Here is a 19,485-nt window from a genome sequence, read left to right on the forward strand (position 1 = left end):
GGTCTTCCATCGCGAACAAAGCACCAGGGGGGAAGGGGATGGTTCTACTCCTGCGGCAGCCGCGTATGGCGTGGCTGAGTGCGGCCTCGCGGGCCCTATCTTGAAAGCTATCTGCGATGTGTACAGAGTCTAGGTGTTCCGAGGGCTGATAGCTTCGTGTGCGCTGTGTTCTCACCACTTAGTTCGCGTTGAAGCGGGAGGCAGCACGAAGGTCAATTCGTTCGCTGATGCTGCCGCGCCTCCTCACTCCAGCGTTTTGACAGCTAGTTTCCGCGGTCATCGAGTGAGATGTTTTCATCTTTGCTTGTGCGCGCATGACATCATGATTGTTAACTTAGTTTTAAGCGAATGTTTACAAGTTTTTACGACCGATAAAACTACTATCCTTAATTCGTATAACTGTCTACTAATTTGCTATCGCAATCGATGCTTCGCCTTTCGGGCGAAACTGTGACATTTTTTCCCCTTTACCGCTCCTCGTATATATTCACGCTTCTCCTCGGTAGTCCTAAATATGCGCTGCGTATCCATAGCGGTGCTACAACTAGAATGAAGTCAGTTGCTAGGCTGATTCTTTTATATATGAAAGGCTAGAGACGTCACTCCCCACGTCGCAAGCTGCCGTCGCCGCGGCAGCTTGTGCAACAGTAATCTTTGCAGGGAAACGTATGAGGAGAGCGCTACGTGCTTCGCATTGTTATCAGGAGCGCCTTATCATGAATTATGTGGTTCGGATGCTTGTTTTGTGCTAGTTCTGGATTGAAACGAATGCTGTACTGTATGCTGTATTTGTGATTCCAAAGATGAATGTATGTACTTCTCGCTTCACTTTGCTGAGTGCTTGAAGCCTTACGGGGGTATGAGCCACTGCTCCTGCCCTGCACTGCCGCCGGGATTGGCCCACATTTTTGCCAACGGACGCGGACACGAAAAATGCCGACCACCGAGAGACTAACAGCTTCGCTGTAAAAGCGCAAAAAAAAGAAGAAGAAGACGAAGGCGGGGCCCGTGACGTACGCGTCACGCGATTCTGCAGCTCCGGTATGGGAGAACGCAGGGAAGGAACTTCGCTTGCGAGGCTAGACGGGGCACGTGGAGAGAGTGTCTATGTTGGCTGTGACGCTCGCCTTCTGGAATCAAGAGTTTGCGGCACTGAAATATTGCGGCACTGAAAAATCTCCAATTTGAAAAATTCTTGCGGCAAAACGCTCCCTAGAGGGCACGTAACAACTTCTAGCGTATAACCAAAATTTTCTATGTGGCCTGGTGAGGGGCCCTTTATTGTCAACGAGAATTCAATTAATGTCAGCTAATGTCCCTGCGCCCAAAACGTACCCCTGGAAAGGGTGACATGGTGCAGTTCTGCATAATCTTAGTCGACATTAGCAGTAAAGAGATAAGATACGATTACCTGTATTTATTGTCCGACTGATCTTGACGCGTTCGCACACTTTGAAGTCTCCGCGCCCCCCGCACTGATGAAATTGCGAGAAGAGTGGTAACCTAAACCTCAAACGTAAACGAACGCCTATCGCGACGCTATTTCTCAACGCTATGAGAGCAGCAACAGCGGCGAAGGCTTCTCCCATACCGGAGCCGAGGGACGCATCATGTTCACGCGACGAACTCCGCCTCCCTTCTTCTTCTACTGTTTTTCCTTCTTTCCTTTTTTGATGTCCGGTGTATTTCCAGTGGCGCTAAGCGCCTTCAGCATCATGTGTCATTGTAGGTGATGATACAAGCAGTGCGTTTAGCGTAGAGGCATTTGAGCGTGTGACCTTGACTCTCTCGCTCGAAGCGCGTCTCCCTCGAGAGAAAGGGTTCTGATCCTCGAAGGAGGATCACAGGCAGGCGCGGATCCAGGGGGGATGTCCGGATGTCCTGACCCCCCCCCTCCCCCGCTCAGATTTCTGCATCGCCCCCTCGCTGACAGGGGGATGGCCCTGTCGCAAAAAAAAAAAAAAATATGGCCACTAGCATTCTTGCAAGTTGCCGTAGTTATTTTTTCTCATGAACACCTTGGACCTCCTGGCGCCTGCCGTGCCTTACTCGTCCCGTCGGTGGCGTCGAATGAACGAGGGGACGTCCCTTTTGCCAAACACGCCGAGGTCCGCTCGAGCGCCTTCGCGCCTGATTAACTTAGTTTCCCCTTGGGGTGTCAACGGTTGCCTCATTGGCTGTCATCGGTTCCGCGACCAACCTGCTTAATGAAAGAGATCTCTTGCTGAAGTGTTCATATATAAATAATAACAACTAACAGCTAAACTAAGAACTACGGATAGGCAACTTTTTTTAACTGTAGCACTCCTTGTGATCACAGTTACACGTTGACAATATCCAGTACGAGCACAGTACCGTTCGTAAGCTACAAGTTTTGCATTGTAACTTCGCAGTTTTATTGTCGTACATTAAGCATAGGAGGCTCAAGCCCACCGGATCCGTTTATCTGAGTGGGCGTTCTCGCGGAGCGAGGCAAAGCCTCGAGCCGCGGCTGCGAAGTGGGGGAGCGTGACGTCAGCGGCCAACGCCAGCGCGCGGGCCTAGGATGGCGTCGCGTGGTTAGAGAAACGGGAGCAGATGCGCGCCTTGTATAAAAGGATGACGTCGCGTGGGAAGCAAAACATGAAGACGCTGGCTCGCGCTCTCGTCTACTACGCCACATCGTTATTCTTGTAGGTGGCGTCGTGAGTCTTCATACGCGGTGATTCGCATATCGTAAACAACCAGCGTAGTGGTTGCTGCGTTGGAGCGGACCGTTATCCCGTATTCAAAAACTTTCCTCTAGTCAACACACCACCACGACTCAAGAGAGAAGATGGCACCGCCATCCCTCCACAGAAGTGGTCACTGAGCTTCATGATCATTCACGGGAATTCATGAGAATTGTCGCGTCTTTATTCTCGATTATTCTGCGCAGTACGACAAGTGAAATTTGGAGTCTGATATCTCGGAGCACGGACACGCTAGAATATTTCTTCCGACTGATACTGTGTAGAAACTCGACTGTCTCTAAGTTTTCATTACAAACATACCCACTTACTGCAGTCAACAAAAAATAATTGTTCAATTTTAGTTAATTGGGCTGCTCACAGCGATAATTATCATCTCACTTCGTGCCCCCTTAGCCACATAACTTATCTGCATAGGTGGTCTTCGCATGCCTCCCAGTGCCTAACTTTAAGAAAACCATAAAGCTTAGTTTTGAACACCCTGTATTATCAGGCGCAGCCGCCAAGCACATGGCTGTATTGGGTAACGTCCTTTTCCTATAAGCTCGGAGAAACCGATACCTGGCTTCGCTACAGGTCTTCTTCCTCTTTCTGGGGTTTTACGTGCCAAAACCAGTTCCGATTATGAGGCACGCCGTAGTGGAAGGCTCCGGATTAATTTTGACCACCTGGGGTTCTTTAACGTGCACTACAACGCAAGAACACGGGCGTTTTTGCATTTCGCCTCATCGAAATGCGGCCGCCGCGGCCGGTATTTGATCCCGCGATCTCGTGCTCAACGCCTGAGCTGACTGAGCCACCACGGAGAGCTACAGGTGTCGCTTTAGCCCTATAAATGCGGGTTTATCGTGAGGAAAAGGGTAAATTTCAGTAAATAAGAAAGGCTACTATCATCATCATCATTGACAGAAGCTGACCCCCCCCCCCCCCCCCTCAGAAAAAACCTGGATCCGCCCCTGATCACAGGGCTTGCGGTTTGGTCCTTATATTTGTTTAATACTTGTACTGTATATACTTTAAAGTGTACGCAATTAAACGCGTTCAGTACTGAACCTTCCCTTATGCGCCTTGCCATCTTCCTGCTCGACTTCAACTCGACACAGCGGCACAACTTCCCGCGTGAAGAGTCTAGGCGTCCCGGATAAACACCCTGAAAGTACCAGAAATACCTTCGTAACAGTACACTTGAACTCGAAGACTCGGTGTATACATGTATAGACGGTCACGGGCGTCACAACTAATACCTCAGTCACACAAAGCACTGTAATTAGTCACGGTGGTGCGTGAAGCATAGTACCGGGGATTGCGAGATTAAAAGATCAAGACAAAGAGTGCGCGCGCGGGCGTGAGTACACGGCGTGTTATGATCGGCTTGGGATTGCACCTGTCAAATGTGGGAAAGAAGCCCGAGCGCCTTTCCCGTGACGAGATAAACCTCTTTCATCCTCGAGGAAGCGTCTCACCTCTACGGAACAGACGAAAACGGCGAGCTACCAAGAAGGAGGACCCGAGGGAGAGGAGGTCGTCAACTTGACCGCCCGACAGAGGTCTGACACTTCCACAAGTTCCCCGAAGGAGTCATCGGCAGGTTATGATCTTCCGGGAATCTGTATCTCTCCAATGTGGGAAGCAAGCCCCAGCGCTTTTCCCGTGACGAGATAATCCCCTTCATCCCCGAGAAAGCTTCTCACCTCTACGGAGCAGACGAAAACGGCGAGCTACCAAGAAGGAGGACCCGAGGGAGAGGAGGTCGTCAACTTGACCACCGGAGAGAGGACTTCCCCGAAAAACATCGGCCACCACGAGGGGATTTAAGGCCGTCCTGGCCCCTGTGGTAATCAGAACCGCTCGAGACTCAGATAGAGTCAAAACCATGTACCAATGAAGTGAATACAATCTTTTCTATTTTTCGTCATCACGATGCCCGCCTTCATCGTCGTCTCCTGATTCCTGCGGTGACGACCCACCTCACCCGGTCGAGATTATATCAGGCGTTACAAAAGACGACGACGTCGAAGAGCGGCAAGCACGAGCACACGCGGCGCGAGTAAAGAAAATAAATGAAAAATGATACAATTTGCCACAGACAAATGACACAAGGACAAAAGGACACAAGGGCCAGGTCAGAAGATCATCATCATCATAAATGAGACGCGTTGGCAGAACACGGGGAGTTCCAGGAAGTAACCTAGGAAGAAGGTGGGCCACCGGATCAGGAGATGAAGACGGACCGTCGGGTTCCGGACCCGAGCCACCAGGACCTCACCCGACCGGGGCATCTGCCGACCTGTTCCTGTGCTTCGAGCCTGTGCCCGCAGGCACAGTGTGAGCGGTCGGGCTACGGTCCCGAGTTTGCGTACGCAGCTGCCTGTCCAGGACCTCCCGGTCTCCTGCCGCTTCCACCTGGAAGTGCCGCTGGGGGCCTGCGATGAGAGGCCTCTTGGCAAGCCAGAATCGCCGTGCTCCTATCAACTCGTCGCTTCGCCACATCACTGGCTTGGTGAGAATAGCGCTGCTTATCAAGCTTGCACTCGCGCTATTCCAAAACACTACTTAGTCTGCTGATGATATTCGAATTTGAGTTGTAATTGTATCTTGATGTTAATATTTCCTGCAGTGTTTAATATATATATATATATATATATATATATATATATATATATATATATATTCTTTCTTACTCGTTATATTATATGTCTCGATCGTGTGCTTTCCTGGAACGAACGGCTTTGTCCTTGATTTGGTTCTCTAGGCTTCTGCTTCATGGGACCAAAACATCAGAAAAAGAACCTGCATCACGGCACTTTCTATCGCGATCGAGCCTGATCCCGAAATTTGATCCCGATCGGACTCGATCGCGATCGAAAGTGCCCCGTGTGACTGGAAAGATTCAACGGCGACTGAGATAGTTGCAAAAAGCCAGTACCACGTCAGGAAGAACCGATGAGGACGAAGTGTTGGTTTAACCGGTAACTTATGACTAAAAAATCTTGATTTTGTCCCACGAAAGCGTGGCACAATAATAGATAAAGATCTCAACGTTTAAAATAAAAAATAAAAAAAAAACGAGTTGGTCTCCACCAAAATCATAGCTGAAAGTAGAAGGCCCAAGGCAAACTGATAAGGTTTGTATCGCACTTTGCTTGGTTTAGTCCACGATAGAAGCATAAAGTTGGATAAGATTGTTCTTGTATTAATTTTTTTTTTTCATAACGCCTTGTAATTGCCTCTTCACAGCAAGCGGTGGCTGTGATTATAACTACACAGAGCTTACTACACATTCTTTTTGTTCAGCACATTGTATGAACGATTAGCCTTTCGGTTTTCGCGATGAAATGACTAACTCGAAAGAGTGCTAAAACACGGGATGAGGCAAGAAAAAAAGGTATGAGCTTTGCTTCGACTTTGACGCTCTTCATTACGCCAGCGTTCTGACAGCGAGTGTGGCTAGTGTGGCGAGTGTCCACGGTTATCGAGCGAGATCTGTTCACGTTTACCTGTGCGCACGTGACACCATGCTTATTAATTTAGTTAGTGAGCGAATGTTTACTGCGATTTATACGGCCATAAAACTACTTACCTTACTTCGTATACCTGTCTAATAATTTGCTATGGCAATCTGAGATTTGACTTTCGGGCTAAACTGCGACTTTATTATAACGTAAACTTCTTCAAACTGGTTTGAAACGTTATTTTTTCGTTGCAAAGTAGAACAGGAACTGAACCGTTTTGGCTAAACCGGAACGTAAACCGAAATGAAAAATCGTCACTGTGTCAGCAGCATCTCCAAAATATATCGCGGCAACACTGGATTCCCGGTATTCGTGCACTTGGCGTCTAGGAACACTGTGTATCCGCGCTTCCTTTCGCGTAACCATTGTTTGGCTTCGCTGTACCGTCGATGTAGGCAAGTCATCGTTTTTGCATTTTCGCGCTCAGACCGTACACTAATTGGTACTGCTGAGCACAATAACTCACGTGGTCTGCCTCAAAGACCCATCAAGCCAAGTGACATGTCGGTCGCCTTCGCACAACAACAGAAAGGGCGACATAACCCAAGTCCAGCTCAGATACAAAAGGTGGGTATTTTCTAGCGGTATTCAGGTTGCTAAGGCGCATAAAATATTTTCAGCAGTGCTTCAATTTGAACGTAAAGTGCTAGAATCATGCCAGAGGCTTGTATTTGTTGAAAGACAGTTAGTTGGCGTTGCATTTTGCTAGAGCATTCATTATATGCATAGTGTTGTGACAGGCACGTTATGCGGTTCTTTTAAACGACCATAAAGTACATGGCGTAATTGTTCGTTCTGTGTCTAGTAAGTGCCGCTGTGTGCGTGTCTAGAAAATAATTTCGGTACTAGAAGGCATGTGCTGTCACGCCTGAAGTGCCTGAGGTTTGAAACCAATATGGCACAACACATGGACAGATAATTCCTCAAACTTCGGCGCTTTTCGGTAACTGTGCAAGTATTGCTCTGTGCGGGACGAGTAAAGAACTTCAGTACCAAAAGGCATGCGTTGTCAAGTCTGAAGTGCTTCTGATTTGAAACCAATCACAAGAAAATGCGCCCAGCTTCTGCGCTTTTCAATAATTCCGTCTCTGTTTTGTTCGCTGTAGATGCTGGATGAAAATAGCCAGTTAATACAAGCCATTGTCGACTATCAAAACAAAGGGAAAGCTTCGGAATGTCTGCAGTGAGTATGCATTTTCACGAAATGCCTTCGTGTTGCGAATGTGTCGCATGTGTACAAGGAGCACCGATATTTTAATGTTGAACGTCCTTGTTTTCTCTGTTTTGCGGTTGGGGTAAAAAAAAAAAAAAGTGGTTTGCTTTCTGCCTTGTAGGTATCAGCAAATTTTGCACAGGAATCTAGTCTACTTGGCATCAGTGGCAGACGCTGGTCCTGTGGTGCAGGCATCTATTGTAAGTATCGTTTTTGGGCACTCTAGGGACCATAGATATCTGCACTTCTGCTGAGATGCTGTGACAATGACACCTTATTGTATTTCATGTTTCTTCTTGAGGCTTAGGTCATGTAAGGTTATGCCATGTCACCCATTATGGAGCCTTGTATACCAGTGAAAGGTGTTACAGCATGTTGCATTTTAACAGCAGCAATAAAGCAGCAGTGAACCCTAAATTTAGTGTCCTTATATGTTGTATTGGCTCGGTGTACTTCTGCTGCTTGCATACAGCTGTGCTGATGTTCCCAGTCAGAAGCATTTGAACTGTGGTAGCACGAAGGTACACCCTATCACAAAAGTCTTTACAGCACTGCACAGAATCTGAGAAAACATAAAATTTGGTTGTAGCTAATGCATTGATCCTCAATCAAAAAGTTTACTGCATGCTTCTTTGTACCACTACTACATTTCTAATCTATATTCCAGGTTGAGGGGTGAAATTGTAAAGCAACTTAAGTTTAACGAAATCATCTCTAAATCTTTCGTCACTTACTAACTGCAGAAGATAGCTAGACTTAGTCTGTTTCACAGAATTTACCACCACAGTCATCTTCATTCTCTCCTCGTAGTTCCACCAGTGTTTGTATCATAGCAATTTGACTATGCACAGAAAGTTAATATTCCCTATTGTGAAACCGTAAAACATTTTAATTCATCTTTACCAAAGACTTGCTACGAATAAAACAACCTTCCATGTGATATCGTCAGCATTACTGATTCAACCAGGTTTAGGGAAACTAACAAATATTTTTAGTTTTGAGTAGTGATATTGTTATTTGTGTTTCCTCATAGTTTGCGATCATGGTTCATGATTAAACACTGTTGTTTAACTGTGTTTATTCTGTTTCCTCTTTCAAACTGTTGCAACCTTGCTTGCATGATGTTATTCATAATTTCCCATTATTTCTCATTATGCACTTTTCATTTCTCTTTGTTTTGGGATTTTACTCTTTTCTTGAACTTTTGTTTCATTCTGTCTTTTTCTTATTTCAAAATATTGTTCCTGTTGTATGTACTGTAATGCCATAAGGCCCTGAGGGTATAATAAATGAAATATGAAATTAGGCTTCTGAAATGCAGGACATCTTGCTATGCATGAGTATGCCCAGCTGGCTTTCCTGTACTAAGTATCAGCCTGGATTCAACATTATGTCACTTACCCTTGTGAGGCTGGGGGATGTAACAAATTTGTCATATTAAGAGACCACAGTTCAGTCAGAGGCAGGAATCCGAAATGTCCCCACAAACAGTCCATAGCAGTTTTCACTGAAACAGGCAGATGCTATTGCAGGTGGTTGGTTCATGCTTGTAGAAAATTCTGGGCCTATGCAGAATTTTCAAAGCAGCATAAAAATTTGCATGTCCATTCTGCAAACTAAAATTTGTTTTGTGAAAGTCTGCTCATGTATACTTGGTTCTGCCCATTTCTGTGGCATTTTGTTGTTGTTGCCTGAACATATTTTGTTAACCTTCCTCGCAGTTTTGTTTATGTAGTGGTTGTTTCCACACTTTAATCCGTTTGTAACTTTTTGTAATGTATCAGCGTTTGGAGATCATTTCACTATTTCAAGCAAGATGTCTTGTTCTCGTGCATGCCTGCTTTTCCTTGTTGCGTCTGACCTCCTGTGAGAGCCATAGCCACTTGGGAAGCCACCGCTACTTTTTGGTTACTTGTGCGGGCAAGACTTTATTGCTGGAAAAGCAAATAAACCTGAAAGCACAGTATTTTACTTTAGTCTGGAAAGCCGGTATTCCACCTACTACGGTGGCTCAGTGGCTATGGCGTTCTGCTGCACAGCATGAGGTCGCCAGTTTTGATTCTTGGCAAGAGCAGTCGCATTTGAATGGAGGTGAAATGCCAAAACACTTGTGTACAGATTTACGTGCACGTTTAAGAGCCCCAGCTGGTCAAAATTAAACCGGAGCCCTCCACTGCAGCATCTCTCATAAACCACTGTGCAGATTTGAGAAATTAAACCTTGCAATTACATTTTTTAAACTGGTAGGGCTCCTGAAGTTGAAAACTTTGGGAGCTTCATGGTAGAAATAAATGATGGCAAAAGCAGGCTGCTTATTGCTGTTTGTCTACCGCAGCCGCCACCATGTGGACCGGGAGGTCCTGATCAAGGAGGCAGCCCTGCACCAGGTGGTCTCATGCCTGGCCAACAGTCATATGGCCCGTCTATGCAGTCACAGCAGCAAACAGCTCCAGGTAGTTGCATAAATTAAACTTGCTGTGTAGCCCTGTGTCCCCAACTGCTTTGCACTTTCTTGAGCAATATGTATGTCAAACCTTTGGGCATGTTGTATATATTGCTGAAATGATTGTTAGAGGTCCATTTCTTGTCTAGAATGGTGTGTACTGTTTCTTTTTTTATTTTATACCTTTGTGTGACCAGAGGTATTGTGAGCAATTTGGCTTTGGTTCTTTTTTGTTTGGCATAGCTTCTTCTTGTAACTTCAGTGAAACAGAAAAATTTTGATCTACCTCCGAATAACATGAAGCTACAAAGGAAGCCCATACGAGTTTCTCAGAAAGAAAGCATTGTTGCTTAAGAAAAGTTCATCCTGGTCTGGAGGTGGAGGATAATTTATCCCTTTCATGAAATTTGCTCTAAACCTTGCAAATTTCGACAGAACTTGTTTGCAGTATTCGTTGTACCTCCACTTGGAATAGTTAATCCTCCCTCTGTGATCTGTTAGCCTCTGAGTTAGCTGGGATAGTAGAGCGACTCCCACCTTTCTTTCTGTGTAACCAATATGGATTTCTTTTTTTAATTTGTGCTACTCTGAGGTGAATGCCAATTTTTCCCTATTGTGAAATTCCCCAGCTTTTGGATTTCCACAGAACTGATTTTCCACACTCAGTATCCTTCCACTTTAAGTTGTCAATTTCAGTCTTTCTTTGTTTTGCTACCCTCCTGGTTAACTCGGATGGTAAAGCCACCGCCGCGAAAAAGCGTTAGTCCTAGGTTTGGTCCCAGAACCAGAATAAATTTTAACCTGCTAGGGAAATTGTGTTATATCACTGCATTCACCTACTGATCTTTTGGGCACTGTAGGATTCGGGGTTCGTGGTCTCGGAGTCGGCGTCAAACTCGGGGTCGCACTCCACGTAGGCCCTTCGCGTGACGCGTAAGCGTTGCATAACTAATTGAATTTCTCAAAGTAAAATGTGTCGCAAAATTCGTAATGTTCGACTTACACACAACCTACAGACATGATAGTGTCAGATTGTAATTTGAATATACGAAAAAACATACTTCTGTTATGCGGAAACTCGCGCGCAAACCCCTTTTTGCTTGCAATAGTCACTGCTTTTAGCCTCTGCGTTAAGGGGCTATGAGCCATTGTTCTTCCTTGCACTGCCACCGGGATCGGCCCACTATTGTTTTCTGTCAACGTTACACCACAAAGAAATCCCGGGATCCTAGCCATAGACAACTGTACTGTAAAAAATCAATGGAGCTGGGTAGGCCATGTAATGTGTAGGGCAGATAACCGGTAGACCATTGGAGTGGAGGACGGCAGAAAGTTAGGTAGAGTGATGAGATGAGGTAAATTGCAAGCTCAAGCGATTCAGCTAGTGCAAGACTATCACGTTCCACTCTTGAAGGCGACGCTTAATCGTCCTCCAAGTTTTGGCCAGAAGGGTTTCATCACCGAGAAATAATTTGCCAAGAAAGCAAAAACGGACTTTTCTGCATTTACTCAGCTTGTCCTTCACTGTTGGAAAGGAGAGGCCTGAAAGTGTTCAGTGGTGGCTCGCATCTACATGCCAGTTAGTTCTTAAAGCGAATAGCTTTCTTTGGCTCTTTTGCTTCATTTCTTAGTGGTCAGTGGTGGTTGGACTTTCACTGCCGATACAAAGGCTCCGATCTTAATTGCACGTGCCCTTGCGCAGCCGAATTGCAGGGTCAGTTCGTCACTGCATGCCAACTACATTAGCTCTGAGGCATACATGTTGTTTCGCAAGAGCTTTGGGGAATTTCAAGGTTTAGATGCTGTGATGTAGCGTTTAGTCTATGCTTCCGCTGCAGATGTTCTTGTTAACTGTGCTCTGCGGAATTATGCAATGGAAACAACAAACGCTACCTATATTGCTCAATGCAACAAATATGCGCGTTTAAGTGCATCATTCGTTTAGCAGAGCGAGTATATTTCTAGAAGCGTTCAGGCTATTCGCTTGCATTGATGCTCATCGTCAATGGTTTCCGCATTTTTTTTTTTTTCCTCTCTATATACTGGTCTCTTTACTGCATCTAAAAGCGGCACACCCTTGTCCATTCAGTCCCATTGCTGAAGCAGTAATTACATTACACAGCAATTGTACATTTTTGTCAGTTCTTATTCTGCTTGCTGTTCTGCACAACATTGCCTATTGTGTTATTCTGCTTTTTATGAAAGGCCCAATTTTTAGTATGCATAGTTTAACAGTCCCCAGCGCTGGTGCGTAGTTGTCACGTCACGGATTTCAATGTATTTTTTCATATTTGACCCATTGTGGTGCAGTAAATGTTCTCAAAACTTGCAGAGTTCTGTCTTTGGCTGTTTTAGAATACATTGTAGTTAACCTTTCAGGTGCTGTGTGCACAGTTGTACACATCGCTAGTGTATCGCTAGGCATGTTCTAGAATGAACTTCATTGCCAGCAATGCGTCTGAAAAACCGTGTGGCACCAATATAAAGGGACAGACGAGTGTGGTGTGGGTATTTGACGACCGCACTTGCTGCCATTTCCACCGAGTTGTTTATACCTCTAATGCCCATCATCCCGCTACATCAAGAAAAATTGAGACCAATTGTTGACGGTTATTTCTGGCCGTGGAGAGTACATTTATAGAAAAAAATAATTTTCTTTTTCTTTTTCTTTTTTTTTTTTTTTTTGCACTTGCAACATATTTACTGTACTTAGTGTGTAAGGGAACTTCCTTGGTACTATCTGAAGGCTGTTGGGGCCAGAAAGTTCCCTGTTTAGGTAAATGTTGTGATTTATAGAATTTTTGCTTTGAAGCTGTATGAAATGTTGCCCAGACTGGCTGCTGCAGCTTATTATGCAGTCTTCTGTGATGGCTCTCTTTAATAGGCAGTTGTAGTGTTCACCTTGTGCAGTGTGGTAGGTGGGCTGCAGTTGTCTGTTTGTCTTTAAAGGCGGGCCTGGAGCTGGCCAGCAGTCACCCATGGGGGGCCATGGAATGTCGGGCTATGGGCGATCTGGACCCCCACCGCCATCCTCCGCTATGGTCAGTCAGCAGCAGCCTATGCCAGCACAGCAGCCGCACCACCAATCGGTGAGGCTTTTATTTATTTTAATGCAAAGCATTCTTTGCCGCATACCAGGCACTGTGTGTTAGGTAGGCTTCTGTCTCTCCTTATTTTGGGCCTCTTCAACAACAACAACAAAATGCTTGGATAAAGGTCAACCTTATTACTGCATTTCGTGTGCATCATGTCGTAAGCAACAAGTTTCATATTAAAGGCGAGATCTTGCCAGTTTTTTCGAGATTGTGCCAGAGATCGTACCAGGGCAAGATGGCCCCCATCGCCCACACTCCTTGGCACCGCCACTGCAGTTAATGCGTGCCAAGAGTGACCAATGCAAAAGTATGTACAAACAGTGCTAGATACTAAGCATGTGATGAATGGCATATGGTCTCTGCAAGCACTGCAAGGCCTAGCACCATGGGCTTCCAGCAACATAAAAATAAAGGATGCTTCTCAGGCACACAAATTGCTGAGGCTGGTATAACTGAGCAATGCACATCTAATGAACAGATTGTCAATGTGCAAGCTTAAAGGGAAACGGAAACTCAAATGGTTTTGGAAAAACTCAAATGGTTTTGGAATTGGAAGATCTGGCAGTATAATTTGAACTCGTGAAATTAATTTCTTCTCAATTGTGCATTTTGAAGCACAGCAATCGCAGGCTAAGTTTGTCGTAGCTCCACCCCTATTGTGCACTGATTGTAGCAGAAAATGATTGTGTGGAAGGAAACCACATGAAGTGGCATCAACATAAGGATCAAGCCTTCCACCGAGCTCACTAGCTTGAATGAAAGCAGCAGGGCAACAGCCTGTCATGCACATTTTTCGGTCTTCCTGTAACGTTCTTTAAAAAAAAAATGTGCTTAGTAAGCATGCATATTAATGTGAAAGCATTATATGGCTCATGAGGGGGAAAATTCGGCGTTGGCCTGACCACGATGGTCCAGAAAGCTAGTAAGCCAATTCAGGCACAGTTAATTAAGGTAGTTAATGCACAGGTATAATTAAAGGAGCCCTTAACCACTTTTTATCGAAGTGGAGAAAGGCATTTGACATGAAAATAGGCTATTTCAGAAATACTTTGCTACAAAAAGTACTTCGATGCGTTCAGCAGAAGTGGAGTTATTGGCAAACACTGCTTCCGCTGTGCTCCCGTTCGTTCTTCAATGCCTTGCACTGCGAAGGTGACGGCGGAGTGGGGCGTGGCCACAACGCTCCGCCTTCGAAATGGCACAGTGGCACGCAGTTCAAATTTCATTTTGGATGTTAATGTAGACGCCACAACTTCCGATTTTGGTGCCTATGACGCGCTAAATGTAAGCCAAACGCAGTTGTCCTCAGCGAGCCACGGTGCGCTTAGCCAGTGGACTCGTGGCAGCACTCCGCGACAGCCGCAGTGTAGCCAACCGCAGTGACCAATAGCAGTCACGTATGTGAATCTGGTTTATTACGAAATAAAGCGTCCAGAAAAGAGTGAGAATCATAGCTTCTGTTGAAAAGAGCGTTTCAGAGAAAGGTGACTTTGCGCTCGGCTCGCGAGCTCCACGCACCGTGTACGGCAGCAAAACTTGGCTGAGATGTTCACAGCTGCATATGCTACCCGCTGACTACGTTATTTCACCAAGCCCGAGGGGTGGTTCAGGGCCCCTTTAATTAACTTAATTTAATTAAGGCACTCGAACCCTCGACCTTTGGTGGTCACAATGCTTTTGCATTCATCCATGTAGGGATAACAGTATTTTTCAGGAATTGAACACTGTTGCTTGTATAGCAAAATAATGCTGTCGGTCTTTTGCACAGTGTTCTGCTGTACAATTACCGGTAATTGCAATGGTGCAGTTTCCAACAACCATAACTTGAATAATTAATTTGTTGGTGGGGTGATAATTAGAGAATTTACTGCCTTAAAAAGTGATTGGCTTGTTCAAAACACTTCCTCGACTGCTATTACCATCAAAGCCCATTGCTCATGCATATAAAATGAGCACACCTGAAACTTAACCTGGTAATATAAATGGAGCCAATTCACCTTGCAGTTTTACATCACATTTGATTGCAGTAGTGCTATGTTCGCACAAAGTTGCCGTTTACCATTTACTGCAATGGTAATATGCGAACCATTACCACAACGGTAATACTTGAATGCGTTAAACACATGTACCTGTTGACTTTTTTTTGGAAACTTGGGTGCCAACACGTGACTGAATGATTTTTGGAGTCTGGATAAAAGGGTCTATATAATTCATTCATTGAGCCTTAAGTCATGTTTGTCTGATTCGTTTCTGAAATTAAGAACAATTATAACTGCAGTGAAAGCACGTGCACTTGGGAGTTTCGTCGCAGGATTTTGCATGCAGTGAGCTGTTGAGCTGGCACACAGCAAGTCCAGCTACGTCTCCCTGCAGACGTTTGTGACCTTGCTTCTCTCCACCAGAACACACAGGGCCCACTTGAGGCTCAATGTAGTTGTGGCAATCAGCATTTTTGAAATGCGAATTGGCCTAATGCTCCACTATTACTTGCACCATGCCTCGCTGCACTGCAGTCGCCCAACTGCAGCAATCATGTTCGCACATTATTAATTCCAATGCCAGTGCTGCACTGACAAGCTTCAGTTGAGATAGAAATTCCAATTTCAAAACAAAATGTGTTGGATTTCGGATTGTCAAAGACGAAGCGCAAGGGTGTTCAGTGCCACATTTGAATCGGGCACCGCGGCGGTACCTTGGATAACGTCACAACCGTCTTAGTCAATCGGAGCCTGTTATCCACTCCTCAGCGTCCCCCCAGCTGCTGCTGCTCGTTTATGCTAAATCAGCATAATGGTGCAGAAAGACGCTGTAGCCTATAACGCATCCAATTACACTCGACCCTCGTTATAACGAAGTTGAAGGAGGAGCCGAAATTAGTTTGTTATATCTGTTACTTCGTTATATCCATTGCCATTTAGTGCGATATATGCCAGTGTGGTGCGCAATTGTAAAAATAGAAATAAGACGGCCTTGTGGCCCGTGGAACCGCTACACGGCCACGCATGCAATGAAATTTGATTACTGACTTGGCACATGACGCGACAACCTTTAGGTAGCTGCCTTCTGTTCCAGTGTGATGGTCTTTCGCGTCCGCTTTCCACTTAGCTCTTCTCAGTCAAGCAGCATGTGGCACACAATACGACACAGTGCTGCGCTGTATAATCGAGGAGGCAAGCGAACTTCGCCACGCTGGCTTCGCTCCGCCGTCTCGTGGCCTCTGAGATTGCACTGATGCCAATGCGATCTCGGAAGACACACCCAGCTGCCAGCCCGCGCGGTGTGCCGCAGGGAGAAGTGAATGGATGGCCTGGGCATGACCCCCGATATTAAGCCCGAGAGATCTCTTGAGGCCAGGCCCAGCTGCGGCTGCCTGCGCGGTGCACCGTAGAAAAAGAAGTGAATGCATTAATCTTTTCGCATCGCCGCGCAGCATGGCAGGACTCACGCAGGCTTGCGCATGACCCCCAAGACACGCCGGGGAGATCTCGGAGGCCACGCCCAAGTGCGCCGGTCTGCACGATGCGCCGTGCGTTAGGAGTGAATGCACTAATCTTTCACTCCGCCGTGCATCTCGCGCAGCCAGGCATGCATAAGAGAGTTCAGTGGAGAAGTGTGATAGTGAGCTGCTGCTTGTGCGCCAGTGTTGCTCGGCGACGTATTCGACGTGGGGACCCTGGAGTTTTGAACTTCTGGGCGTTCTGAACCCTGCGGAAAGTGATGTACTCGGCACGCAACGATCGGGTATTTTTTTGTAGACGAAGCTAGTTTGTTAGTATATCCATTGGCAGGACAATTTCAGGGCGGTAAAACGAGGTTTTAAATACATGGATCTCTATGAGGATTTCAAGAGAAATTTCATTTACTTCATTATATCCATTATTTCGTTATATCCCGTTTTGTTATAACGAAGTTCGAGTGTTTGTTTTGAGTAAAATTAAGAGCTTCACAAATAATGCAGCCACCAAGTCTTCTTCGTTCTCCTGGTATAGGTTGTAGAAAAATGCAAATGCTGGCCTTGTAGCACTTCATTTAAAGTTAGGCCTGCTGATAGTGCTTGACTGCTGTCCACTCTGGGGGCTATTGCAGCCAATGCAGCACCAGCCATCTTCACAGCAGCACCCTGCAATGAACCAGCATGGTCAACAGCCACACATGGGTCAACAGCCAGGTGGTCAGCACATTCCGCAGCCACCCTCGCACCCATCAGCCATGCAGCCTGGCATGGGCTCAGCACACCAGCCCAGCCAAGGCCACCAGATGCCTCAGCATGCCGCCAGTCCACAGGGACCTGTTCAGCAGCAGGTACTGCCATTTATTGGCTCTGGACTTGCACTGTCTGTTGCAGATGTTCTCGAGTGAACTTGCTCAGTCATTGTGAGTTTTAAGTCATGCAGTGGTGCTGCTGTCGTAGGCGCTACTGTTTGGTGAGTGAGCAACTTCTGGAAGCCAGGGCCCATTTGCTGAACTGCATCTACCCCAAGTAATGTTACATTGGTGGGAATGGGTAAAGAAATGTAAACAGTAGCACCAGTGCCATGTGCATCGCTCAGTGTCTAGCTCACTATCCTGTACTGCTGTGCACCATAAGTGCAGCTGACATAGTTGATTTTCTCGAGCTAGGAACATTGCCATAGCACAACCATTTCTTCTGTACAAACCCACATGACAGCGACGGTGACTCAGATGCTTGTCACCGGCGCTCTCATGTGGGTTTGTACAGTTACCGTATTTACACGATTGTAAGTCGCCTCGATTGTAGGTCGACCCCCCCCCCCCCCCCCCCCCCCAAAAAAATTGTATGTCTCAAAAAAAGGGGGGGGGGGGAGAAAAACCACGTGAGTGCATTCACACAAGGGAAATTTATTGATGTGGTTGCTAAGACTACTCATCATCACTAGAGTCGACCTCACTGGCGCTGCTGCCGTCATAGCTGCTGCGGTCCCACAGCACGTCGTCTTCAAGTGCGAGTCCACACTTCGCGAACGACCGCACCACGACATTGCGCGGTACAGCCGCCCACGCAGAGAGGACCCACCCGCACACAGTAGCCAGGGAGGCCAAATTTCCTCGCTCTGAAGCCGCCACTGCCGCACCACACGTTCACTGACTCCAAACTTGCGTCCAGCTGCGCAGTTGTGAGTTTCCTCAGCATGGAGGATAGCAGCCCGTTTGAACGCTGCTGTGAACAAGCGCCGAAAGTTCTTGGCACTCATGACAGGCGCGACGATTCAGCACAATAGCAGAAGTGACAGATGCGTGCGGCCGTCGAAAACCATCGTATCTCAAAGAAAAGCTCTTCCGCCAACTACTAATACCCCCCAAACGACGGCTCCCGCCAACTACCAATACCCCCCAAACGGCAGCTCTTCATGATCGATGCTCCCACAAGAGCCGTGTGCTCGTGGTGCGCGCAATCAAAATGTATGCAATACGGTAAATTAACACGCTACGCTTCTACCATAACCATGGAAACGTAGCTGCAAAGTTGTAACCACGCCGTAGCGCCCCTGATTTCTCATTTCTCTTGCCCCTACTAGCGGTACACGGTTCGGTTTCGATTCTAAGTCGACCCCCCAACATTGGATTGTCAAATCTGAAAAAATGGGTCGACCTACAATCGTGTAAATATGGTACATGTGGGTTATATCGTGTGGGTTACACCGTGATTGGCACCTGTGTAAGCTGCATGCCATCGGCCATGTAGCTGCTCGTCGTCATAGCTCGAGAATATGATAAGAACTGCTTGCGCTGCAGTGTTGCTTTTGCCTTAAGAAAAACTATCAGTCCTACAGGTTGCCACTGTTTACAATATAAATATGGTTGCGTGGTTTTGGTTAAAACCAATAAATGTCCATCAGTTAAGTTTTGGCAATTCGGATGTAGAGTTGCTGACAGATAATTCGTCCTCAATGACGACTGCCAAAAAGTCTGCATAATCGGGAATCCAAAATACTGAATTCGCCAGAAAATAAGTGACTTTATTCCACAAGTTGCCAATAAGTGTGTCCTGTATCCTTGGATTGTCACTTTGACACCTTCAATAGATGATATGCAAAACCTGCAAGTGCGCTTCTCCACACACCTTCTTTGACACAACCAAGATGGGGGACCTTTGGGCTTGTATCTTGAAAGATCAAAATGCGGGTCTGTGACCTTATTCCTGCCACCGTCTATTCCCTGCACCATCCAATGTTTCAACACGCATCTCAGCTTTAACAGCACTACTAGCAGAAATGTGGCCAACTCGGGAAAGTTAGTGTGGGAAAGTCTACTTTCCGACTTTTGCATATCGTGTATTGTGCATGACTAGCGCAAGACGCATTGGCGTCTACAAGTGACTGCATCTTTTGCACAGATCCCAGCACGCTGTTTTATCACAGTACCAGAAACGTTGTCGCCCGTCGACTTACTCGGGGCTAATCACACGAAATATTGTAAAAGTATCTTCGAAAGTGACTGTCCAAGAATATAGCCCAGGTTTGTCAACATGTTG

General features: G+C 46.3%; 1 protein-coding gene across 2 annotated transcripts in view; it reads left to right on the plus strand.

Moving 5' to 3' along the window:
* The first annotated feature begins 6,570 nt into the window (after nt 1-6,570).
* The window catches only part of LOC119465361 (calcium-binding protein P), a 39,860-nt gene continuing 26,945 nt past the window's right edge, over nt 6,571-19,485 (plus strand). The window contains exons 1-6 of one of the 2 annotated variants that reach the window (XM_037726152.2): nt 6,571-6,808; nt 7,348-7,424; nt 7,576-7,654; nt 9,790-9,907; nt 12,847-12,986; nt 17,079-17,294. In XM_037726152.2, coding sequence (XP_037582080.1) covers nt 6,743-6,808; nt 7,348-7,424; nt 7,576-7,654; nt 9,790-9,907; nt 12,847-12,986; nt 17,079-17,294 — 696 coding nt within the window. In that variant the 5' untranslated portion in view covers nt 6,571-6,742. The remainder of the gene's footprint in view (nt 6,809-7,347; nt 7,425-7,575; nt 7,655-9,789; nt 9,908-12,846; nt 12,987-17,078; nt 17,295-19,485) is intronic. The other variant, XM_049669310.1, reaches the window with a different exon arrangement.

Source organism: Dermacentor silvarum, chromosome 1, assembly GCF_013339745.2.
Source record: "Dermacentor silvarum isolate Dsil-2018 chromosome 1, BIME_Dsil_1.4, whole genome shotgun sequence".
Classification (NCBI taxonomy): Eukaryota; Metazoa; Arthropoda; class Arachnida; order Ixodida; family Ixodidae; genus Dermacentor; species Dermacentor silvarum.